This window comes from Chenopodium album, chromosome 4, assembly GCF_948465745.1.
Source record: "Chenopodium album chromosome 4, dcCheAlbu1.1, whole genome shotgun sequence".
Classification (NCBI taxonomy): domain Eukaryota; kingdom Viridiplantae; phylum Streptophyta; class Magnoliopsida; order Caryophyllales; family Amaranthaceae; genus Chenopodium; species Chenopodium album.
In genome coordinates, this window is record NC_137837.1 from 77,491,895 (window position 1) to 77,515,491 (window position 23,597).

Below are 23,597 nucleotides of genomic sequence, written 5' to 3' on the forward strand. Positions count from 1 at the left end.
AGGAAAACCAGAAACTATTTTAAAAAATTAAATAAAAAGACGTTACAAAGGTCAATATTCAACTTTCCACGTCCCAGTGTAGTCAAATTAGTCAAACAGCTACTCCGGTATTCATAATTTTTTTTCACCCCCTTCTATTCAATAAGCAAAAATTAATGTGTAAATTAAGCGGGTGTACTGTATGTACACCTGAGTGTATATAATAAATTTTATTTTTATTGAATATTTTTATTTACATGATTTTCATTTGATGGTAGACGCGAGTGTATATTTAAATACATATCGACCTAACGTACAAATTAATTGAAAAATAGTTGCAGCTTATGTATTACCAATTGAATTTTTTTTTTCCATTATTAATTTTATGATTAGGGGATTTTGTTTATTAGAACAACAATTTAAGGGAAAAATTTAATAGTAAAATGTACTCTGAATTACTTTAAAATAAATAGGTCATGTAACAAGTTTACAAAGAAATACTTGAACAACTAAATACTTATATATGTTTATCAAAAGTAAATGTATTGACAATACATAATATAGTTACTGGATCAACTAAGTAGTAATTAATAGTCTAAACTTGATTATTAATTAGCGATGCCTTGAACAATTTGCTTGATTAGTCCCTTGGCCATGACTCTGTAGGCATGTTGAGTCATATGAACTCCATCCCAACTAATTAGCTTAGATGGATCTCGACATACTGGAACTCCGTTATTTCCACACATTCGAGTGATGTTAAAATTGTATTCATTGTCACCTATTCCACAACAAGTCTTTTGTACTTCGTCCTTCTCAAACCCTGCATATCGATAATTATATGTATTAGTTTTGTTAAATGACCAACTCAACCAAAAACTTAAACTGATGGTACATTAAGGCCCAGGTTTATTACTTCAAACAAAAGGCTAAACAATTAATTTTAAGATCAATAATATTAGATAATTACTAACCATTTGAAGTAGCATTTTGTAGGAGTCCCTTCAATGCGTTGAAATAATCAGCATACACAATTGCAACGTTCGGATGTTGTGTTTGAAGCTCCTTAATAGCTACTTTTAATCGATCGTTTTGGAACATTGCGAATCCATTCAAACCCTTTAAACAATGGAGATCATCGTACATATTTGAGTCATTCGTCTTGAAATTGCTTAGATAAATAGGCATGCATCCGATTGCAAAGTTACCGGGAACTACAACTTTGGTAGCACCCAAACCTATCACTTCCTGCAAATATAGTACGTTGTTACTTAATTAGTAATCGATAAATACAAAGTATATTATATAATGATTAATGAATAATTTAAAACTATAAATAATAGGTTAATTAGTAATTAAAATACCAACCTTCACGGCATTAGTAATGGCTTGAAGTACTTCATCCACCATTTGTTGCACTTCTTCCATTGTTTTACGTCCAAAAAATGCATAGTTAAAATCGTTGCCTCCGGTTTCAATGATAAACAATGCATTCGCGAGTTTGGCCTTGCAATCTACATATATTTGAAAAAAAAGAATTAGTTACTATTATCTTGATCGTCATTAATATCTTTAACTATTTAATACGGAGTAATAAAGACAATTTAAATTATACTCCGTATTAAAACACATCTAACAATATTTTAGATGGTTTAATTTATTTTCTATATTATTAGAACTATGTGGTATGTACAACTTTTATGTGTACACGTAGATATTTAATTAGGATGGGATTAGAAGTTTAATTTAATTACCTTTTGGATTAGGGCAAAGTGAATGAAGGTGAGACTTAAACCAGCCCATTTGAACGGATAATGAACTGTTGGTAACCGGCGATGTAATGTTTTTAGCAGCTAAGGTTGAAGTGTCAAGAGCCGTCGATCCCGCAACAGCAAAGTTCACACCATGAGCGAAGTTGCCATCTTTGTTAAGGTATGCATCAAGGAAGGGCAACTTAAAGTACCTTGCTGCAATTTACACAATAAAGAAAATTATTAGTGATACATTATTAATTAGTCGACTTACTGATTTATGTAACACATTTATAGATAATCAATATTCAATATGATCATATCAAAAAGCAATTTCAAAAGAGTACGGCTAAATATTACGAAGTAGTTCTTTTAGAGTTTTTTTTTAAAAGTTAAAGAACTACTATCTTTGATCTTTAAAATTATATTGTTCTTCTATATTTATATTTACTAATCCGTATTATTTATTTATTCAAAGATGTCATTGTTTAGTCTTTAACTCTTTATACATACTAGTGTCTTTTTGATAAATCTAAATCAATAATAATGTCTCCGTTTAGTCTTTATACATAGACCGATACTTTAATTTAATTTAAACAAACCTAGTTACTGTTAAAGATAGACTATACATGCACAAATCAAACCAAGTTTTTTTGAATCAGAAAAAGTTTTTTTATTTTTAAAAAGACGGATATTAAACATTATACTACAAGGATAAAGATGATTAATAAGAAATTAATTAATACGTACCAAAAAAATCGATCATGAGAAGACCATTGGAGCAACGCCCAGTAGGCTTATGGAAGAAAGTTTGTCCATAAGGTAGTCTTGCAAAGGGTGTATGTTCTCCGATGGGGGATTCACGTATCAAGTTACCGGTGTCCGATATCGAATCACCAAATTGATAGATCGCATCTACCTTCGGTATTTCTTGAGGCAGTGCATAGAGAGGGAGAGGAAAGGAAGAGCAAAGAGCAAGAACAACAAAGAACATTAGTTTCATGCTAGCCATAATTTTCTTGCTACTACGTATTTTTTCTTTTTTGGGTTGTGTTATAATGAAATAAAGAGAAGAAAGTATGAATTTATAAGATTTAAGGGTAGAAAATAGATGTCCTAGTCGGTTTAGGTTTTACTAACTTGCAACCTAAGAAAAGTCGAAAAGCTATTGCTAGTATAGGATTAATATTTCCTAAATTTGAGTATTGTACTAATTTTATAGATAATGTTTCCTAAATTTGCGTATTGTACTAATTTTATAGATTAGGATTATTTACTTATTTTCATAAAATATATCTTGAAATCTTGCAATAGATTTTCTATACGTTCAAATGTCTAATCATGTAGTGCTACCATATCTTAATATTAGGCCTAAATGCCAATTCTTAATACATACAAGGTATATCATTAATACAATTACGAAGTATATTTTATTAGATATGTATAATCCTTTTTTATGTAGGATATCATTAAGTTGTGTAAGAGCAATAAATATTATAGGAATAATCTCCTCGTATAAGAAACAACTAGTTATTGGCTCGGGCGATGCCTTAGGTCATTATAAATTTGTATTTTTGATTAAAAAAATTAATTTAAAAGGTTAGTGTTCAACAATCTTTATAAGTGAATAAAAATAAAATACGGAGTAATAATTTATGTAAAAATTAAGGAGTATTTTGTATCTAGTATTGAATTCGTAGAAAATTAGTAGGATCCAAGGAATCAACGACCATTAGTATGTCATTAATATTTTAATGTACAATTATTTAGGAGTTACATTCTATGGGGAAATTAAGTACAACAGTTAATACATACAAAGAGTTTTAGGATAATAAATGATGACACATAAGGTGACACATATTGATTATGTGGCGCCAAGTCATATGGAAGGAATGGTGACACATGGCAATAACATTTTCCTAAGGGCTATGTATAACATTTTTAAGTGTAAATTTAATGCTTATATGTAGCTCTAAGGGTTATGTATAACATTTTCCTTAATAATATTATAGATTGCATACTTTATGTAGTTTCTTTGCTAAGATTTATACCCAAATAGTTCAAAGAGCACAAATAAAGTTGTTTAAAAAATATAAAGGTGATTTTCATTAAGGGCCTGTTCACATTTACTAAACCAAGCTGAACTGAACTGATTGGAGCTGAGCTAAACTGAACTGAGCTAAAATAAATATTTTATGAGAGAAGGAAATAAGAAGCTGAACTGAACTGAACTGATTGGAGCTGAACTGAACTGAAATGAAATTAAGTAAACATGAACAGGCCCTAAGTTGGAGATTATAAAGAAACTACATAAAGTCGGATAGTCTAATACCCAAATAATTTAAAGAAGACAAATAAAATTAAGGTATTTAAATTAAAATATCACTTAACATTCTCTAATCCTTTCTTCAAAATTGCATGAAAAAAAAATAAAACAGAGTAATACATATTTTTATGAATTACTCACTCCGTTTTTAAATACTTGCTCCATTTCTCCATGCGCGGAGTTTTAGGAGAAATTGGAGAAAGTAATAAAAAATGGAGGTAGTAGGGTAGTTGGGAAAATAAAAAATAGTAAAAAGCAAAAGTAGTGGAAAAATAGGAGGAGAGAGAGTATTATGTAGGGCACACTAGGTGTGAGAAATGAATTAAATATTGTAAAAGTTTTCCAAAACAAGAAATGGAGCAAGTATTTAAAAACGGCCAGAAAAGAAAAGTGGAGCAAATATTTGAAAACGGAGGGAGTATTTAATACGTTTATGGTGTTGATAACGCATTAATCAAGTATAGTACACAATGTAAAGCAGAGGTAGCGTATGTTGAATATAAGACTAGAGTACATTTTGCAGAAGCAGAACAGAATTTTATCATTACACCCATTATTCCCTTTTCCAAACGCACACATTGCTGTAATATGAACATACAAAGAAAATTGCTGATGTTTCAGCTATCTACAGTCTACAGATACATAATACACCACCATTTGCAGGCTTTGAGCTAGGTCACAACACCAACAGTCAAGAATTACAATGTCACTATACCTCATTAGATTCACACCACAGGTTTACTACATCTGGCCGTGGCTGCTGAGATCAAATCTTGCACTTGTTTCGAGCAGAAACTGATAAACCAAAGACACCACAACCGGAATTCATCTGCTGCTATAATTATAATGTCTGCCAGTGACTATAGCGATGCCTGTTTGTGGCATGGCTATACACAGTACAAATAAAATTATCACACTGGTTAATAAGTACAAGGTCTGAAATGTTAAAACACCAACGTCTTCATAATGTATGCTTTGATTTCAGCAACATCAGCTACAACCTGCATTATTGAGATTAAGACATAAACGTATTAACAATATTGATATTTGCATATAGATTAAGCATCTATGTTTGCGTAAAAAACCGCAGTATTTTGACTGATCGAAAGGTTATGCTTTTTCTACGCTCAGACAATTTCTTTGTCTGCCCTCTTTACTTTGGCTGGCCGGTAGACAAGTGCTTGGCTGGTCAGGCCAGCTGTGAAGTACAAAAATGCATAATTGCGTATCCTAGGATGACAAAACCATGAAAATTACATGTTTCAAACAAGCTTTGATGTTGAGTTTCAGAAATTGATGAGATGGGACAAGGATATACTGCTTGTTTGAGCAAAGCAAGATAACCTACACTTACAAATTAACAAAATCCAACTTCACCCACAACAAATGTCAAAATTAGGCAAACATGTAGACAATATTAGCTAGGTGCCTAGGTGACAAAAACTATATAATGCGAGGCTTAAACTTTTACCTGTGTCCTAGGAAGAGACAGGAAGATGTATACTTAGGTCATCCATATTTGTGCAGCCTTCGATCCTCAACCCGTGCTCATTGGCCAGATGCAGAAGGCAGATAAAACATAGATGAGGGGATATGTCACGGGCTGCTGCTGCACCACAATCATCAGGGAAGGTGGCCAATACTTGGTTGAATGATATGGCCTCTTCATGATCATTCTGACAATGTAGCACAGAAGAGACATCAAAATTTTAAAATCAAAGCAAATTCAAAACAGACCAATATACCTATCTTCCATCAAATTAAGAGCTGCAAGGCAAAATATGTTTGAACATTCCTCCGGAGTCCCCCCCACCCCCACAGTTCTCTCCTGGGACCTAAGTCACCTAAGCTTGCCAATTCATACACAGGATCTCTTCTAATTCAGAGTTTAAGACACATGACCACATATCATTCTTATTCATCTCTATTTTTCCTTTAATATATTGAAAAAAGGGGGGAGGAGGTGGAAGGCAACAATAATTGTGTAATGTGGATATGTAATTTGTGTAAAGCTATACTACAACAAAAGCACATGGTAGTAAAGGCCAATAATCCTTAGGATGAAGCTAAATAAGTGTACTCACCGTTTCAGGTGCTTGAACAAACCCACCTATGTGATCCCAAAGTGTCTCCTTCAGCAAATGTACATCAACTTGCTTCGCTGTTTTATCATACTGAACTTCGATTTTGTTAACCTAAATTTGGACATACCTGATTAGAGCATGCTTGTTGAATCAAATAGAAAGAAACTATTAGGTAATCATTCATGAGGCCATGAAATAAACCAATAGAGATGTCAACCCAAAGGAATTAGTATGAAATAGGTGACATAATTAGGAAAAAACAATTTCAACTCTAACTACTACTGTAGATAGTAGCAAAAACAATCAGACAAAAACAACATGAACCACTTAGCGCAAGTACCAAGATAACATGGATATTTCTGGGACGCCGTCAGATTTTTTCCTCCATAAGATACACCTTAAAAGTGATAAGCCAAAAACAATGGCAGAAATTAAGCTCAGACAAACCTGGCGAGGTTGGGAGATCAGTATATCTTGTTCCTCTATGTCACTATGAGCATCATTATCTGGGCCACTATAAGCACTTTCATTGTCCCAAGCAGCAAACGCTCCACTAAAACCACCTCCTTCTTCCCAGGACTCATTATCTTGAAAAATTATAAAAAGGAAAGACAAAAAAAACAAACAAACAAACAAAAAAAAAACATGTTCAATAACGTTACGAAGTGTCAATACCTATGAATTATTTAGTTAAAACATCGTCACATGTCAACCTCACTGCTCATGCACTTTACAAAATGCCTTGATTCATGAAAACACAGAGGATTAAAAGTTAATTCAAAATGCCTTGATTCATGAAAAACACAGGACTAAGGGCCTGTTCTCATTGATTGAATTCAGCTGAACTGAACTGAACTGAAATGAATATTTTATAAGAGAAGGAAATTAGGAGCTGAACTGAATTAAACTAAACTAAACTGAACTGAGCTGAACTGAACCTAATTGAACTGAGCTAAACTGAACTGAACTGAATTTCAACGTAAAAGAACAGGCCCTAATAGTTAATTCAAGAATCACATTCTCATTAAAAGTGTGTAAAGACTAGGACCCCTTAGAGATTCCAGAATTATATAGCTATATCTGTACGAATTTACCCATAAATTACACTGGAAATTTTCAACATTGAGAAGTAGGAAGTTGGATGGCAAAATTAAGTAGGTCCAGGGTAAGAATGCACCCAAATCACTTATCTCTATCCATTCCTAAACTGTGAGAAAGATTGTCGTTCATCTTAGCAAGGTTTGGTTCACTATATCCAGAATGAGGAAAAAAAAAATACTGAGAGTTGTGTAGAGCTGGTGAAAACTGACTTAACAAGAGAGGAATAAACACAATAGAAACAGATGTGTTCAATGTTCTAAAATTCCATCTCTTTATTACATAATTATTCAAACGGAAAGACTAAGAATCAGAAAAATGAGGTAAAACTTGTACTTAATTATGGCAACAGATTACTAATAATATGGAAGAAACAACCAAAAAGAGAAAATAGCAATTGTATGAATCAGCATAAAGATAACAGGAGGGATTCAAGGACATATGGACGATATGGTGCACTGAAGTGACAAAGGCGGAGAGGGAAATAGATGAGAAAAGGATAAGCTGAATATAATTTAATAGGTTATACCTGTCACTCTTCTTCGTCTTCTCTTCCCAAGGCACTGCAATACAAAAGAAATCAAAAGAGAAGAATCAACCTTAGAGGAGTTTCCACAAGCAGTAATTGGTTTCAGGTGTATATAATAGCCTATCAACATATATTAGGCTACTCAATTACAGCACCCATACACCGAAACATAGCCTACAGTTCTACACTTCAATGCTTCCAAAAGATTACAATTTACAACACAACCCCTATAGTCATAACTCAAAAGACAGAAGAGGAGACAGGACACAAAGAATTTCTCAAGGGAAATGCTTTAATTTGCTGAAAGTACATTTTAGTGCAGAAGTATGTCCCCTTCCTCCATTCAATAATGAAGCTAAAAGATTAGGCAATTAGCTGATTCCCTCTGTTAAGTCCATTATACAACAAACAAAATTTTAATAGGAAAAAAAGTATCCATAAATAGGGTCCCCAGGAATATTTGCAAATTCAACTCAAATGTATTCTAATTCAATACTGAACTGCATCAATATAATGCAAAAAGTTATTTTAAGCAGATGAACAGCAACCCAAGCTATCAGTTTAATTACCTGAGATAACAAGCTACTCATCCATTATATTTCCTAATCTGATGTACTAACACAAAATCACAAATGAAACACTTATTGAGCTGCTGTCAGGGCATATAACAGCAAAACTAATGCTCAAATATTACAACCACCTAAGAAACTGATTGGCTGAGAACCCAAATCCACCTTCTATTACGATTACAACTGATTGACAGCACTTCTAATGCTTAAATATTACAACCACTTTTCTTCAAATTCAATTCATTACATCAAACAAAAACAAATCAACAAAAATATAGAACAGCTTAACTGAGAGTCTGAGATTGCAAAACTTTTTACCTACTAAATCAAGCATAAGATGTCTATAGACTCCAAACTTGGCCTAATAACCCATATATTTTTATCATATTAAGTGAAAGCTTCCATAAGGTTTTTCTTTACTGGGAAAAAAAGCCAAAAAAAAAAAGGAATAACAGCAACACTTTATCTAATAAAAAAACACAGGTAGTCAGGTACATATGTCACCAGAGCTCTTTCCATGACATCAGTTCAATTTTATGTCGCGTATTATAGTAGCTCCTGCATAGTTTATGAGTCTGTTCAATTATGTTGGATTCATTTGTATGTTTTTTTGAGGTCTTTTGTTTGGGGATAAGTTTGCAATTCTATCTTCATTGGTGTATATGCCTTTGTTCCCCTTCATACTACCTAACAGGATAGCTGAATTGAATGTATCCTTCTTAAACCCCACACCACCACAACCACCACAACCACCACAACAACAAAAAAGTAAAGAAAAAAATACATATATTACCATCACATTTGGAAGAAGAAACAATTTCACAAGATCCTCAGGATGGTAATGACAATCCTCTGGAAGTTTGTTGGAGCAAGGCACTTTTTTGGCAGGAAGCAGTAAAGATTTGGGATTTTTGGGAGGTGCAAAAATATCGGGCAAGTCTTCATCCAAAGTTTTTGTCAAATTGATATCTGCTTCTGAAGCTTTTTTTGTTTTCTGCCTCTTGGCTGCAGCAACCAATTCACTGTCTTGAGCAGTAACACTCTCCGTACCTGCAGCTAGAATCAAAGCCAAGTCAACTTCTGCAAAAAACACAGATTAATTAGGAAAGGTGGAAAAAAGTGAGCAGGGAGTTTCTCAACTGACTTTTAGACTTTCGGTACTTCCAATGGTCAGGTCCAGCCCATGCATTTTGAGTTGATGTAATTCCAGAAACCCCCAAAAGAAGGGAAGCAACATTGTCAAATCTGTCATAATCATCAAATTCGGTAGACATAGAAGCTTCTTGTTCCTACATTTCCAGATATTTCACTTTACAGCATTAATAAAGTTAATGTATATTAGTCGACTTTTGTAAAATCAGAAATATCCAATACATTCTATGTAAAAGAAAAGGAACAAAATAAGCAATTACATCAAAACTCAAAAATCTGATATCAAGTTATCAACTAAGCGTGACAAAATACCTCATACTGATTATTCAAGTGCTGATCACTGATGTCAAAACATTCATCAGCATTGTATGCATCATCGTTATTATCAAATGGGCAAGCCTCAGCATGATCATATGAACCGTCATCTAGCTCACAGCCTTTATCATCATCTACTTCAGTAACGCTCGTAAACTCTGAACCCCCATTCAACTCAACTGTGACATCATCAGTTGCATCAACATCACATACAGAGTCCTGACTACTCTGGTATTGCCTTTGTTGCAAACTATTATCATCAAGCTGCTCCGCTATCGCATTAAAAGTAGGGCATATATCTTTCTTTGTGTTCATGTTTGTCACCATCTGGTCAATGCAATCTGCCAAAGAACAAGAGTAAAACATTTGGCCAACAGATGCAAAGATAAACTGAATAACTTTCACCTGCTTACCGCCAACAAAAGAGATGTCAATAAGATTGGAAGAATTAGTATCATTAGTAGAAGAAATGCACTTTGCTGGGACTTCTTGTGAGTCAAAAAGTACTCGGCACCCTCCATAAATTCCAAGGTTGTTTAGAAGAAGACCCTTTGCCCCACCCTCATCAAATTGCGCAGTTGTCTGGTGATACAGAGGGTCCACAGCAAAAGAAACTAGAAAACAATAAAAAAATGTGAATATCATAAAGCAAAGTGAGAGGAACACAAGCTTGAATAGACAAATGGGCATCTATGTCCATTACCATCAAGCTTCTTGACATTCAAAGCCTCAAAAGATGATTCCAGTGTTGACAGAGGTGATAACTGCAAGTGCATCCATTAGCATAAGAAAAAATAATAAACCCAACACCATTATGATGAAAAGGTAAGATAAACGTATTAGGAAAAAAAAAAAATCAACCTTCTTCTCTGACTCCTTTTTGGGCTGATCAACATCTTGCTCATTGCTTTCACTGTCTCCTGCTAAAGTTTCTGCCCAGCCACCAATATATCATATAACATCAGACCAAACAGCAAGAGAAAAATCAAATGTACAAGGAATGTTCAAGATGCTACCTTACAAAAGCAAACTGAAACACTTAAGGTCTTTAGCAAACAAGTGAACTAGAATTAAGGTGCCAGCAATTACCTCAGCACAATAAATCTTATCCTTATATAAGGAATCACATATGAGCAAACAATTCTACCACTAATACAGGCATACAAGGAAAATTCTCAATTCTAATTTGACCACTTAAAAACCTTTGCTTCTCTTGCATAATAATTAATAACAACCAACTTAGCAATGATGGCGCATTAAGTTTCACACATATGCCAAACCTTGTTGATCTTCAAGACCAGCTCTACTGATTCCACCAAGGACTTTATATGCTTCGGAATGTACAGAATCTACCCTCAGTGCGTATATCTTCACCCCAGCTTCCAGTGTGCAACTTGCCTGCGCAACAATGATAGAGATTTAGAGGTTGTGAAAGACACTTAAGGAAGACAAGTTTATACAATGTTTGGTAAACTCAATTGTTATCCCCAGAACTACTTAAATTAAGGAGAACTAGATAAATCATAATTGCTGATAAAGCTGATTCTCTGTGACTCAATGAATCCTTTGTTCTTATTACAGATAAGTAGAACCGCAAAGAAACCCATGTAGATAAAACGTCGGAAAAAAAGTACAAGTATACATACAATCATCAATAAACACAATCAAACATCCATCATCCATGACAATTCCAGAAGGATCAAAACAAAGAAGCAATGGTATCTAAATGCTTGACATACATTCCAATGTCAAACACACATATTTCTCACTTGATTATCACAGAACATTATCTCATGCATAGCAAATGGCACTGTATACGAATTTGCAGAAATGCGTTGTAAGGTAGTGTCTTACTTTTTGAAAGTTGGTCTCAGCATCATCCTCATCTTCAACTTTGATAATCTCACTGAGATGATCGATAAGCTTCAGTTCCCAGGTATTCTTCTGATTGATTTTCTGTATTCCCAAAATAAAAATAACAATTCAATAAATAACATAGACCAACTTTGGGTAGTACAACGGAACGATCCACCAATTATCTCTCCAAGGAACCAAAAATAGAACTCTAATTCAAACAACTATCCTCACCCCCTTGACATACATAAAAAAAGGGGGGGGGGGGGGGGGGGGGGGGGGACAAATAGATATCAAAAACAACTCTAAGAGCGAATTATGGTTTTCTAGGGCTCCTAAGTCCTAACTATCACCTTGCTCAATCAGAATATAAGATTTTCCAACATGGTATAAAATGGCACAAAAAAATTCCAACAACGAAACAAAAGGTTTATTCTTTTCAGTTTCTACAATGTCCATATATTCAAAATTAAAACATAAAAATCTAAATTTAGTTCTTCTGTGTTCTGACTACCAATAAACTCACTGACATAAACTTAATTCCTTAACTTCCAACAATTCCCCTAAAAATAAATTAATTACAGAAATCCAGCATCTTTACTAAAATTCATGATTTTAATCTACAAAAATCGAGCAAAGTAACAACATACGAAATAGAACTCAGAAGTCAAGAAAGGGTATCGAATACAGTACATTAAGCTACACCAATTCAAGCAAAAAAAATACAAATAAGGGCATTTGAATTTCACAAATTACAGTTCAATAGATTAAAATACACTACACCAATCCAAGCAGAAAGCAGAAACCCAGAAATCACCCAAAGAAACACTGGAATTTCAGATCAAGAGCAGAAAAAACTTCGAATATGGGTGGAAAAAAAAAAAGGAAAAGAGAGCAGACATTTTCACTGGCGAGCTTGATGCAATTACGAAACAACTCCATAATTTGATCACCATCAAGGCAAGAATTCGAGGGAGGAGAAGAAGGAGGAGAGAGAAGAGCATCTTCGGCGACTTTACGGCGAACAGCGGCGGCGCGTGCGGCACGTGCTTGAGCGCGTTCAAGTTTGTCGTCGTTGGATCCTAAGAAGAAGGGGCTTTTCGGAGATTGTAAGCGAGTAGAAATTGAAGCTCTTCGTTTTTGTAATGGTGGATTTGGAGTAAGGGTTTCCGCCATTGTTGAAGCTTTGAATTTGCCTTTTGGTTTTGTATTCTTGAAGAGGAGAGAGAAAAAGGGGGGAAGATGGGGTTTTTGAATTCTGGAGAAATTGAATAGTTTTTGAGTGTTGTTTGAATGTGAAGATGATGATGGAGTTGGGTTGGTAATACGGCGTCGTTTAGTCCATGTTAATTTTATAGGGGCAAAATTGTCATTTCAGCTAATAAGTTAGGGTTAATATTGTAATTTTACTTAAGAAATCAATGAATTCAAGCTAATAAGTTAGGGTTAATACGAAGTATTGTAATTTTATTTAAGAAGAATTTCACAATAGAGAAATGGAAGAGCGTTAGTGAAGAAATCGAACATGGCTTAGAGCTTCAATGGAGGAGGACTGCACAGTACACACCCTATGATTTGGGGGTTAACAATATTCTTCGTTCCTCTGTTTTCTCTTAGGTTTTCATTTACAAAAATATATTGGTAAGAGTGATGGTTTACACTTTACAAGTGCTTCAATGAAAGAGGAAAACGCAACTACACAAGTAAATTCAATAGAAGAGGAGGAAATCACAATTATTAAGAAGAAAACGATGAATAAGGAGACAAAGAAGATGGAGGAGGAAAAATATAAAATAGGAAAATTTGGATTTTGGTACCTCAAAATGGGGGTAATTGAATTTTGGTACCTATTAATTTTTTTTTTTTAAATTGATACCTCAAAAATGACATAACTGTAGCTTTCAGTACCTCCGTCCAACTTCTGTTAAGTTTTCCGTTAGTGGGGCCCAGCCATGGTCATGCCACCTTCCAGCCGCCCCCTCCTCCCCCTCAGCCACTACACTGCCAGCCTCCCTCCTTATACCTGCACAACGGCGACCACCAAGCTACAGCAGGCTGCCGCCGCGACCAGGAACGAAGCCTAGTCACAGCAGGATACCGCCGCGGCCAGGCACGAAGCCCAGGCATAGCAGGCTGCCGCCGTGGCCAGGCACGAATCCCAGCCACAGTAGGCTGCCGCCTCGGCCAGGAACGAGGGGGGAGGGAAGGCTGTGGTTGCGCTAGGTTTTCAGGGAAGGGAAAAACAGGGGTTATGGGCCCTTATGGCTGAGTTTGGAGGAGGGAAAAGGGAGGGGGTGGGGTGGTCGACGCCGGCGCCGGTGCCCGAGGAATTTGGCCACCAAGAGCCGGAATCTGGCACAGGGGAAGGGGTGGCAATGGCAGGTGTTTTTTTTTTTTAGAAAAATTTGTTTTTTCTTTTTCTTTTTTTTAAAATAAATTAAATTATTAAAAAATTAGATAATGGGCCCCTTTAACGGAAAACTTAACAGAATGTAGACGGAGGTACTGAAAGCTACAGTTATGTCATTTTTGAGGTACCAATTTTTAAAAAAAAAATTTAATGGGTACCAAAATTCAATTACCCCCATTTTGAGGTACCAAAATCCAAATTTTCCTATAAAATATTCATCCTTCCTTTTTTTTAAAGACATACTATTTTGAAAATACGAGAAATTGAGGGTTGCACATTAAAAAAAGAGCTAGCCCTAGTATCTCAACATGAGATACATTAATATATCTCAACATGGCATATTTGTAAATAAGAGGAACTAAATGAATTTTTTAATAATTTTTTTTTACCATTTTTTATGCTTTTTTCTTCTTCTTGCCCATCTTTTTCATCCCCATCTTCTTTATGCTTCATCCCTCCTCCTCCATAAAAGTGGGTCGTGAATAAACATTGTCACCACCATATTATCAGCTGCTTCGCCGCCAATTAAACGAAAACCCTAACTATAAAGGAAGAAAAGAAGGGCAAACTTAACCCTTAACATGGAAGGTTTAGGTCGTCCTCCATTAAAGCCCCCTGGAGCTTTTCTATTTCTCTATTAAAATTCTTCCATTTCTGGTTGAAGTTCTTTAATGCTCCATTAAAGCCTTATGTTATAGCTTGAAAATACAGATTTATTTTTCAAAATTACAAAATTAACCCAATTGTGCACTAAAAATGACAAATATGCCCATTTGAGATACGTATCAAGTATCTCATGTTGAGAATTGAGATACTTGTATTTTCTCCATTAAAAAAGGGGGAATTAAAAATTTCCGTCAATTTAAATAGCTAGTATTTGTATGAGCTTGTTGTTTGATTGACAACAAAAGGTCAAAAATGGGGAAATTGATGAATACAACAACCAAAATGGTTTGGGATAGGCTAACATTCGTTCAAGGCGATTATCTCTACCTCCTTATTTCTCACGTCGCTAAACTTACATTCCAAATATTCCATGTTAAATCTACGCACCTTCAAACCACAGGATTCCAAAGTTGTCTCATAAGATGAATTACCTCCATAGTATCTTCGAGGCTTAATCCAAATTGATTTTTCAAAATCTTCACACTTCTCCTAAACCTTGTTAATGATATTGAAAATCAAAGGTAAATCTTGAAAACCGTTCAAATTCAAAACAAAAAATCTGGACACAGCTTGAATAGACACAATCTGTCCATCTTGTTTATTGACAGAGCACAGCTTTAATAGAGAGATAGGTAATCCACAAAAACAACTTCTTCTCCATTGACATTCTAAATTGAAAATTATGCAAGTATAATTTGGGCCATGCTTTTTTTTCTTTGAAGAGAAAACTAGGCATGCACACAATCGAATACAACAACTTTCTTTATCTACAACTTTTTCCAAGATCCAAAACAGAAAATATAGATACATATGGTTAACTCTGAACTAAATTGGCAGTCCTAAAAAAATTGGTGAAACTGGAAAATTTCAATATGATGGCACTAATACTATCTACTATATATATGACAAATGTTGAGGAGGGATTGCGATTTCGTACAGCTGTGTTTGATCAACAGGATAACAAAACTGACGACAGTTTTGCTGCTTGAGCTTGACTGTCCATCAAACTGTAAAAAATGCCCATGCTGCTCAAACTCTTACAGTCGCCACAGGATTAGGAATGGAAGTCGGTTTTTAGGGCATCTATCTGTAAAACTTCATAAGGTAAGCAACAACACAGCCCAATATAGCACCTGCTCCAACCTGCATTGGCATGATAAAAATTCAAAATACATTCTCCAACTCAACCAAATTTTAAACTCCAATATCTCTTTATAAATCCGATTGCAAGTAACATATTTAAACAATTAAAAAGCATGTGTTGAGGCACCTAGAAAATACATTCAACATACAAGATAGTATGACGAGGAATTCTGATTTTGAAATGTTTGGAGATTTTGAGCAATATGATAAAGGTTATTCTTGAAATTCCAGCTTATAATAAACTTATCATATTTGAACAAGGCAACTTAAGGGCTTTAAAACCTTTGCCACCACTCACCAGTCACCACTGCCAAAATGCCTATATCAAATAGATTGAACAAATATCAGACATTGGATTCTCTTTGCACTATTTAACAATTACAGGAAAATTGCCACTATAAAATTTCCAGCAGATGCATTATCCATCGTGAATGAGAAAATCTAGACAGATTTTATAATTATGGAAAACATGCCAACGCACAAATTATAAAAGGTATCATAAAAGCTCAACAAACCTGTAGAGGAGTATGACCCAATGAGTCTCGCAGAGGTTTACAATTAGAAAGAGGATGTTCAGGAGGCAGCTCACAAACCATTTGATTCAATAACTGCAACAAAGAAACAAGCATCACCAAATTTGGAAAGAAGAACACCAAAGAAATGTATTACTAAACTGAAAATGAGAATTCTTTGTACTTCTCCATTTTTTTAGTTGCATCACTTTTGTTTTCACGGACTCCTATGCAATTTTTGAAGTAAATTGAGGTAGAGAGAAAAAATAAATGGGGTCCATGTGGTAGGAGAGAATTTATTAATTAAAAAGGAAAGTGATGCAACTAATTTAAAAAAATGGAGGAAGTATTAGAGGTTTCCTAGAGTCTTTCTCAATCTCCACTACGAAAAAGCTTACAATTTCTAAGAAAATTGTATACAAATAGAGTATCTCCAAATCCAAGCCAACTTACTTGAGCTTGCTGACCAGCATGAAGTCTCACACCAGAGGCATCATACATCACCTGCCAAGCAGAAAGCAAAAGCTCATTACAACACGTATATTTACCTTGTTGAAAAGTAAGTGATACAAGACATGTTAGTGCATCAAATCTGACAAGCATTAGTGAGTACTGACAGCCAAATCCCTACCTAAATCCTTATACATGTATAGAAACAATTTATTTCCATGCTAAAACATGAAAGGGGGAAATGTTTAAGTTATTAGTCAATCTTGGGGAAAAAATGCCTGACTGTAGCCTACAAATGACACTTTTAGGCCATGCTTGGATTTAGGGTAGAATATTAAGGGGACAATAAAAGTCAAACTTAAAAAAACATAAGTAATTAGAGGTGGTGTTGTAGGAGACAAAGTGTTTACAAATGAAATAAAGTAGTTATGTCATGAGGGCAATAGTTACCCACCCTCCCCCTAGTGTAACTATTACCCCAAAATGAGGGTAATACTATAATAGTTACTCTTTCTTCACCTCTTACCACACACCATCACTACATAATTTTCCTTACAATCACACCATCACTATCTCATCCTTCCCTTATATTCACTTTCATTTTACTTAGTTTGACTTTATTGCCTTAGTAATACATCTCCCTCGATCTATGCATGCTTTAGCACAAAAAAACAATGCTGTATAATTCAGACATGTGAGAACAAATATATGTTTTAGCAGTATATTTTGTGATTTTACTGCTGTTGAATTCAAAATCCAAATTTGATTTATCATCCAATCACACCTCGTTGTTCATGCAACTTAATTATATGTGCCTTCTTTCAAAAGTGAAATAAAACTATCTTACCAAATATTAAAAATGTAATCTTGATGAATATGCATTTGATTTGGCTTCATGCTCAAACACATAACATAAATGGTTTTTTCTATAGATAAATATTCACTTGACTAGGCTTCAGGCTTTCTAACATTACATATTATAATGTTTCAAAGAGAACTAAGGGCCTGTTCTCATTAACTGTACTCAACTGAGCTGAACTGAAATGAATATTTTATAAGAGAAGGAAATTAGGAGCTGAACTAAACTGAGCTGAACTGAATTTCAACGTATGAGAACAGGCCCTAAGTTAGGCATTTTTTCTTGGGCTATAACCCCTAATCCTTGTTCCCATATCCTAGTTGTCTCCCTCATCTTGTCAAAAACGAGTGGTTTGATCTATAAATAAAAAAAAAGCATGTTTTATGACAGCTGAGGGAAGGAGGGAAAAACATCTATAAATGAAGAAAGAGTATTATCCCTTCCTTTACAATCCTTTCCTTTTCTTCCCATTCCCAATTCTTTTCCATTCCTTCAACTAAAGCCAAACATACCTCAGCTGAATATCCTAAAAAGTCAAACCAAAAAATTATATAAAAAAAAAAAGGCTCCTCCAAGTCTCCAACATGAAGGTATGTGAAAGAATTATATATCAAAAGGAAAAGCATGAGAAATTACCGAGCTAAAGTTGGCTATTCCTACTATTTAAGAATCTTAAAATTGTTGAGGCAATTGGCTTAAGACAATGAAAGTTAAACTTGAAGAATGAATCAGCATGCATCCAAATATGAGTCTTGCCAAGTGCTTCAAAAGTTTCAGTTTTTACTTTGAAGTGATCAGTATAATATCAATGGATTGAACTATCATTATTAGTTATCTGTTTTAAGTAAAAACAATACTCTTACAGAAGCAACAAGCACTGCATTCATCAGACAATCCAAAAATTATAAGCAGCATCCCATAAAGGATAGTGTGAAGTACATCTGGTTAAGAAGTACATACAACGCAAGCCAAAACGACAGCTAGAGCAAATGCCGATCCACCTGTTCCTTCTTGCACACCAATTGCCACGGCAAGAGCTGACACGCCTGCTGAATGCGATGATGGCATGCCGCCAGAACTTAGCATCCTTCTAGAATCCCATTTCTTTTCTTTGAACCTGTCAATTTAAAAATTATATATTGCAAAAGGAAGAAACTTGAGATAGGGATTCAAAGAAGATATGTTCAAAAGCACAAATTATAAGGACTTGTCAACCAATGGGTATCATGCAAATATTCTAACAACAAAATATTCAAGATCCTTGAAACACTAACAATATCAAAACTGCTTACATAATACATTACTCCATAGTCCATACCTATCACAATACACCACAGAAACAATTCTAACACCGAAAAGGGCAAAAACCGCAAGAGGTGTTACAGGAGACATTTGCACATAACCTAAGTAGATTACAACTGAAAAAAAATATATATAATTCAAATGCATAACAAAACATGCATAACTAATTATAAATGCTAAACAAAAGATCGCAACTTTGACTAAAATCTAACATTAAAACCATCGAAAACAATCAAATCCAATGAAACTCTAAATTAAACAATCAACAAAACCCAATTCACACAAATACATGATAATCATGATCTATACATTAAAGTAGCTAAAAATGTAATCAAATCAACAAAATCCCACATCAAAATTCAAACAAATTTATAAACCCTAATCACAAACAACACAAAATCAAACCCAATTGACCTAGAATGCAACAACCCCACATGATCCAAACCCTTCAAACAGTACAAAATGCAATGAAATCAAACAATTTAATAGATTGAAAGAGAAATTGGGGATAGAAAATTACCAAGAGGTAAAGATCTTAAGAAATTGAGCAAGAGAAATAGCAAGAAGAGCAGAAACAAGAGGGAAATTAGGAGGGAACATTAACAATTGATCTGAGGAATTTGAACTTGCTATTAATGCGTCTATATTTCTTCCTGTCATCACCTCCAACTTTCTTCTTCTGCTACTTCTTGTTCGGTTAATCCACCAGCAGCAGCAACCCCAAGAAGAGAGAGAAAGAAGGGGATGAGAGAGAAAGACGTTTTTTTAGTGATTTTTTTTTTTTTTGTTTGTTTTGGGTATGGTTTGAATGTTTGATGGGAAGAAAATGGAAAATTGGGGAGTTTCAATTGGTTAGACTCAGAAGTCAGAAGCTGAAGGTGTCTTCTTTGGTGCTACCGTGCTATAGCTCATTGTCTGAGTTTCGTAATACACTTGTACACTGTTCGAATATACAAGTATAAGCCAATCTAAATTAGTTGAGTTGGTTAAAATTTCGTGTGATATGAGGGTTACTTATGACTATATTTAATCGGGTTGATGATTTAATTACGAGTTGGGACACTTGAAATGCATGTGTTTTCAGTTGGAAACAAAACAGGTTCATTTGTTTAATACTCTATACTAAAGGCTTGTTTACTTGACCTTATTAAAATAAATTTCAGATCTAATAAGTTCAAATAAATTACAATAAGGTTCAATAAGTTTAATAAGGTCTAATAAGTTCAATAAGGTTTTATAGATTTCAATAGGTTAAATAAGTTCTAATCAGGTCTAATCCAATAACTTCTAATAAATTCAATCAGGTCTTATAATAAGTTTAATAAGGTCTTTATCTGAACCTATTAAACTTATTTTCATTGTAATTTGAACTTGGGTAACCTTTATTAGAATTATACTTCGTATATTTTTTTTTTCTTGAACTGAACTTATTATATATAAAATAAGTGAAAATAAGGTGAACATAACATATCATTAGAGACTAGTGAGTTCTCTTAAAACCCGGATCACACACTAGTTATAAATTTGAATTGTGAGTAAAACTCACTAAACAATTTCTCCAAAAATGTGGAATATTCAAGCAATATGTGTTATGGAGTGTGGACTTATGGTGTGAGAGATATCCCACAACAGTAATTTTGATAAAAGAATGTTTTTGACTGTACTCTATTAATAAATTTTAATTAAAATTATTACGAACCAACAAATAAATAAATAAATAAATAAATATACATTGGATTAATTATTCAAGTAAGTTGTTGGGTGGCCAAGTCCAGCCAACACCTTAAACTATTTCCAGTTTTCACTTACAAATTTAGTGGACTTGACTTATACCACCAATATGCCAAGTGACATGTACTATTATACTGTGTCTTGTGTTAAGCCCACTACATGTGGACTGGCAAAGCCTGGTCATAAACAACCATTTCTAAAAGGAGGTTCAAGCATAGTTGAGGTTCATATGTCCATCGTGAAAGATCATGTCATGCATTCATGCCTAAGCATTTTTTTTTCTTCACGTACTTAGTCGTATTAACGTATTGTATTGTGCTTATGTGTTATTCAACAAAAATGTAGCCCAAACACAACCCAATACACACGACAACATGTTATGCTTGGCTTGGATAGACCCAACCTTATGTAATGTTTAGCTTCAATCATGTAAATGCATTATCATTTTTATTGACCTATTAAGGGAGCTAAGTTATGTGATAATAGGAGCATATATTTGTTTAGTGTTTTATAAAATATCATTTGATCAAATTAAAATTATCAAATACAAATAAACTGTTAAAAGTAAAGTAGAACAATCATGATTTAAGATACCATTGGGCTAGGATGGCCCGTGGCACAACTTGATCCAACCTGAAATGAACATTGTGTAAGACAAATACAAGGTAGACATGATACATTACGCTACTATGATTGTTGAGATATGTGTGAAGTTTGAATTATATTTTTTGAAAGCATATGACAAGGTATAATATGGCACAAAAATTAATTACTGCCTCTGCAACTTTAGGGTATTATTTGTGAGATATAATATATTCCAAAGTTGTAACTAAAAGTTAGCGGAGGTAGTAATTAACGGATCGATGTTAGACACACAAATATAGCATGACACGACATGGTGACATTCTGACATGCGATCTTTGGGTAATGTTAATGGCTTTATGTCGCCTTTTGAAAATTTGGCACCACACATAATGAGCTTGATCGTGGGCTAAACTTAGCCAAACCCAAGACACACGGGCTTGACCTAGCACAACCCACATCCATTCTACGGAGTTAGTTAACTCCGTTAATTTGTATATAGAGATAGAAAGCGATGGGTGAAAAATCCACTACAAAAATATTCAATGTAAAATGCACACTTGATAGCTGCTGTACATTTATGGATGAATGAGATCTTGCCAACATTTTTAACAATAAATCCTCTTTAGCCATCTCCTAATAATAGTAGTATTTTCCATGTCCACAAAATTTAAAGGGGACCAAATCAAGTATATTTGTTTGAATATGAAATATGCTTTTAATATTCAATTGGGTTGATTCTCATAAAATGGAGTAATTAGTCAGCTAGAAAAGTTTTAGACCGCAAATAAAAGAAAATAATATAATGGGAGGGTTTTTGGGTTTGAATGTCAGATGCATTATGTCCGTGGAAATTTGTTGGCTTTTTTGTACCATGGTTGACTACGAAGTAACCACGAGGTTCTTGACGATAAAGAAATGGATTATATGATCTACCAGTCTACCACTAGAACCTACTTTTACCCTTGAGTTACAAGAAATAAATTAAGTAGAAAATTATAATTAAATGAACAAAAATGTAGCATAATATTTTCGTAAATATATCAATAAATCTTTATTTTCTTTTAAGGTTTTTGTTTTAAGTTACAATAATGTCTCTCTCGAAAGAAAAAGTTTATCTCCTTCGAAAGACAAGGTTTTTTCGATCTCCTTCGAAAGACAAGGTTTTTCGTACTCCTTCGAAAGACAAGGTTTTATTTGTGCTTAATTTGGTCTTCGGTTGTGCGGGGCTACTATTGATTATGACTCGAATTCGAGTTACGGAATCAGCACAAGAATTTTCTTTCTCACAAAATTGCGAAGCGACGACGGATCCACTCAAAAAGTTGTATAAGACAACGAATCGAGAATATGCCGAATTGTTATATTTATGTATTTGGATTCTTAGCCCTTCCCCGATTAATTCTTGTTTGTTTTGTTAAATCCGTTTTCATTATCGTTCATTGTTAATTGTAGATGCCGTATGGCTTATATTAATGAAATTTAGTGTCCTTTGGGACTTATTTCAAAAATAAAATAAAATTGTGAGGTTCATATTTAATTAAAATTGTTGAATTGCTAACAATTTTTTAATCATTCGGGAATATGTTTTATACTCTATCAATAAACATATTTATATTATGTACGTAGTAGATCAAATGATCAATGTAATACTTAAATAAAAAAATAAGTTTATACAAGTAATATGTTGATATTAGTTTGACTTGTTTTAAACAAATAAGTTTATACTTGTATAAGTTATATTATGTATTTATACTAAGGGGTCGTTTGGTTCGTAGAGGGTAATCGGAATGGAATGAACAAAGGGAAAGAAGGAGAATGGAATGAAAAACCCTTACATTTGCCATGTTGTTTGCTTTGAAAATAATGGAAATAAGCCACCAATCCACACAACCACCGAACCACCACATCACCACCACACAACCACCCATTTTTTTTCAAATCCCACCTATTTCAGCCACCACGCTGTTCGCCGCACTCCCCCACCACTCGCCGCCGTTTGCCGCAACCTCCTTGCCCTTTGCTGACCCTCCTCTTCCCCCGCAAAGTTGTTTCCGACTTCCCGCCGAGCCCCTCGCAAAACCCTTAAAAATCCCCTTCCCTCCCCGGAAAAGCGTCAGACAACCCTCCCACCACCCTCGAATTAAGGTTTTTGCGAGGGGCTGGGGAAGTTTCACGGGGGAGGGAAAGGGTGGTGAAGGTGCAGCGACCCGCCAGAGGAGATGCGGCGACCCGTCAGAGGTCGAGCGGCGACCCATCGGAGGTAGAGCGGCAGTGTGGCGGCT

The 23,597-nt window shown here is 34.5% G+C and overlaps 3 protein-coding genes across 6 annotated transcripts; all 3 read right to left on the minus strand.

Moving 5' to 3' along the window:
* Window positions 1-587: 587 nt before the first annotated feature.
* Window positions 588-2,742, minus strand: LOC145628240 (acetylajmalan esterase 1-like). Its single transcript, XM_081680539.1, has 5 exons — window positions 2,481-2,742; window positions 1,734-1,946; window positions 1,348-1,493; window positions 954-1,227; window positions 588-802 (listed from the first exon to the last, which is right to left on the minus strand). The coding sequence occupies exons 1-5, from the start codon at window positions 2,740-2,742 to the stop codon at window positions 588-590; spliced, it is 1,110 nt and encodes a 369-aa protein (XP_081536665.1).
* A 1,748-nt stretch (window positions 2,743-4,490) lies between these two features.
* Window positions 4,491-13,113, minus strand: LOC145627382 (condensin complex subunit 2-like). Of its 3 annotated transcripts, none has more exons than XM_081679775.1 (14): window positions 12,558-13,113; window positions 11,658-11,759; window positions 11,084-11,201; window positions 10,665-10,735; window positions 10,507-10,567; window positions 10,217-10,417; window positions 9,801-10,144; window positions 9,481-9,625; window positions 9,130-9,386; window positions 7,768-7,801; window positions 6,588-6,727; window positions 6,141-6,251; window positions 5,528-5,732; window positions 4,491-5,057 (listed from the first exon to the last, which is right to left on the minus strand). In XM_081679775.1, exons 1-13 carry the CDS (start codon window positions 12,831-12,833, stop codon window positions 5,535-5,537), a joined length of 2,058 nt encoding a protein of 685 aa, XP_081535901.1. In that variant the 5' UTR covers window positions 12,834-13,113; the 3' UTR covers window positions 4,491-5,057; window positions 5,528-5,534. The 3 variants fall into 3 exon arrangements, with proteins under 3 accessions (XP_081535901.1, XP_081535899.1, XP_081535900.1); XM_081679773.1 differs by having other exon boundaries at window positions 9,130-9,392; XM_081679774.1 differs by having other exon boundaries at window positions 5,522-5,732; window positions 9,130-9,392.
* A 2,366-nt stretch (window positions 13,114-15,479) lies between these two features.
* On the minus strand, window positions 15,480-19,874 carry LOC145627384 (uncharacterized). 2 transcript variants are annotated; one of them, XM_081679777.1, is made up of 6 exons: window positions 19,520-19,874; window positions 18,658-18,814; window positions 16,842-16,892; window positions 16,392-16,484; window positions 16,175-16,195; window positions 15,480-15,876 (listed from the first exon to the last, which is right to left on the minus strand). In XM_081679777.1, the coding sequence occupies exons 1-5, from the start codon at window positions 19,657-19,659 to the stop codon at window positions 16,178-16,180; spliced, it is 459 nt and encodes a 152-aa protein (XP_081535903.1). In that variant the 5' UTR covers window positions 19,660-19,874; the 3' UTR covers window positions 15,480-15,876; window positions 16,175-16,177. The 2 variants fall into 2 exon arrangements, with proteins under 2 accessions (XP_081535903.1, XP_081535902.1); XM_081679776.1 differs by lacking the exon at window positions 16,175-16,195 and having other exon boundaries at window positions 19,520-19,873.
* Window positions 19,875-23,597: the final 3,723 nt, after the last annotated feature.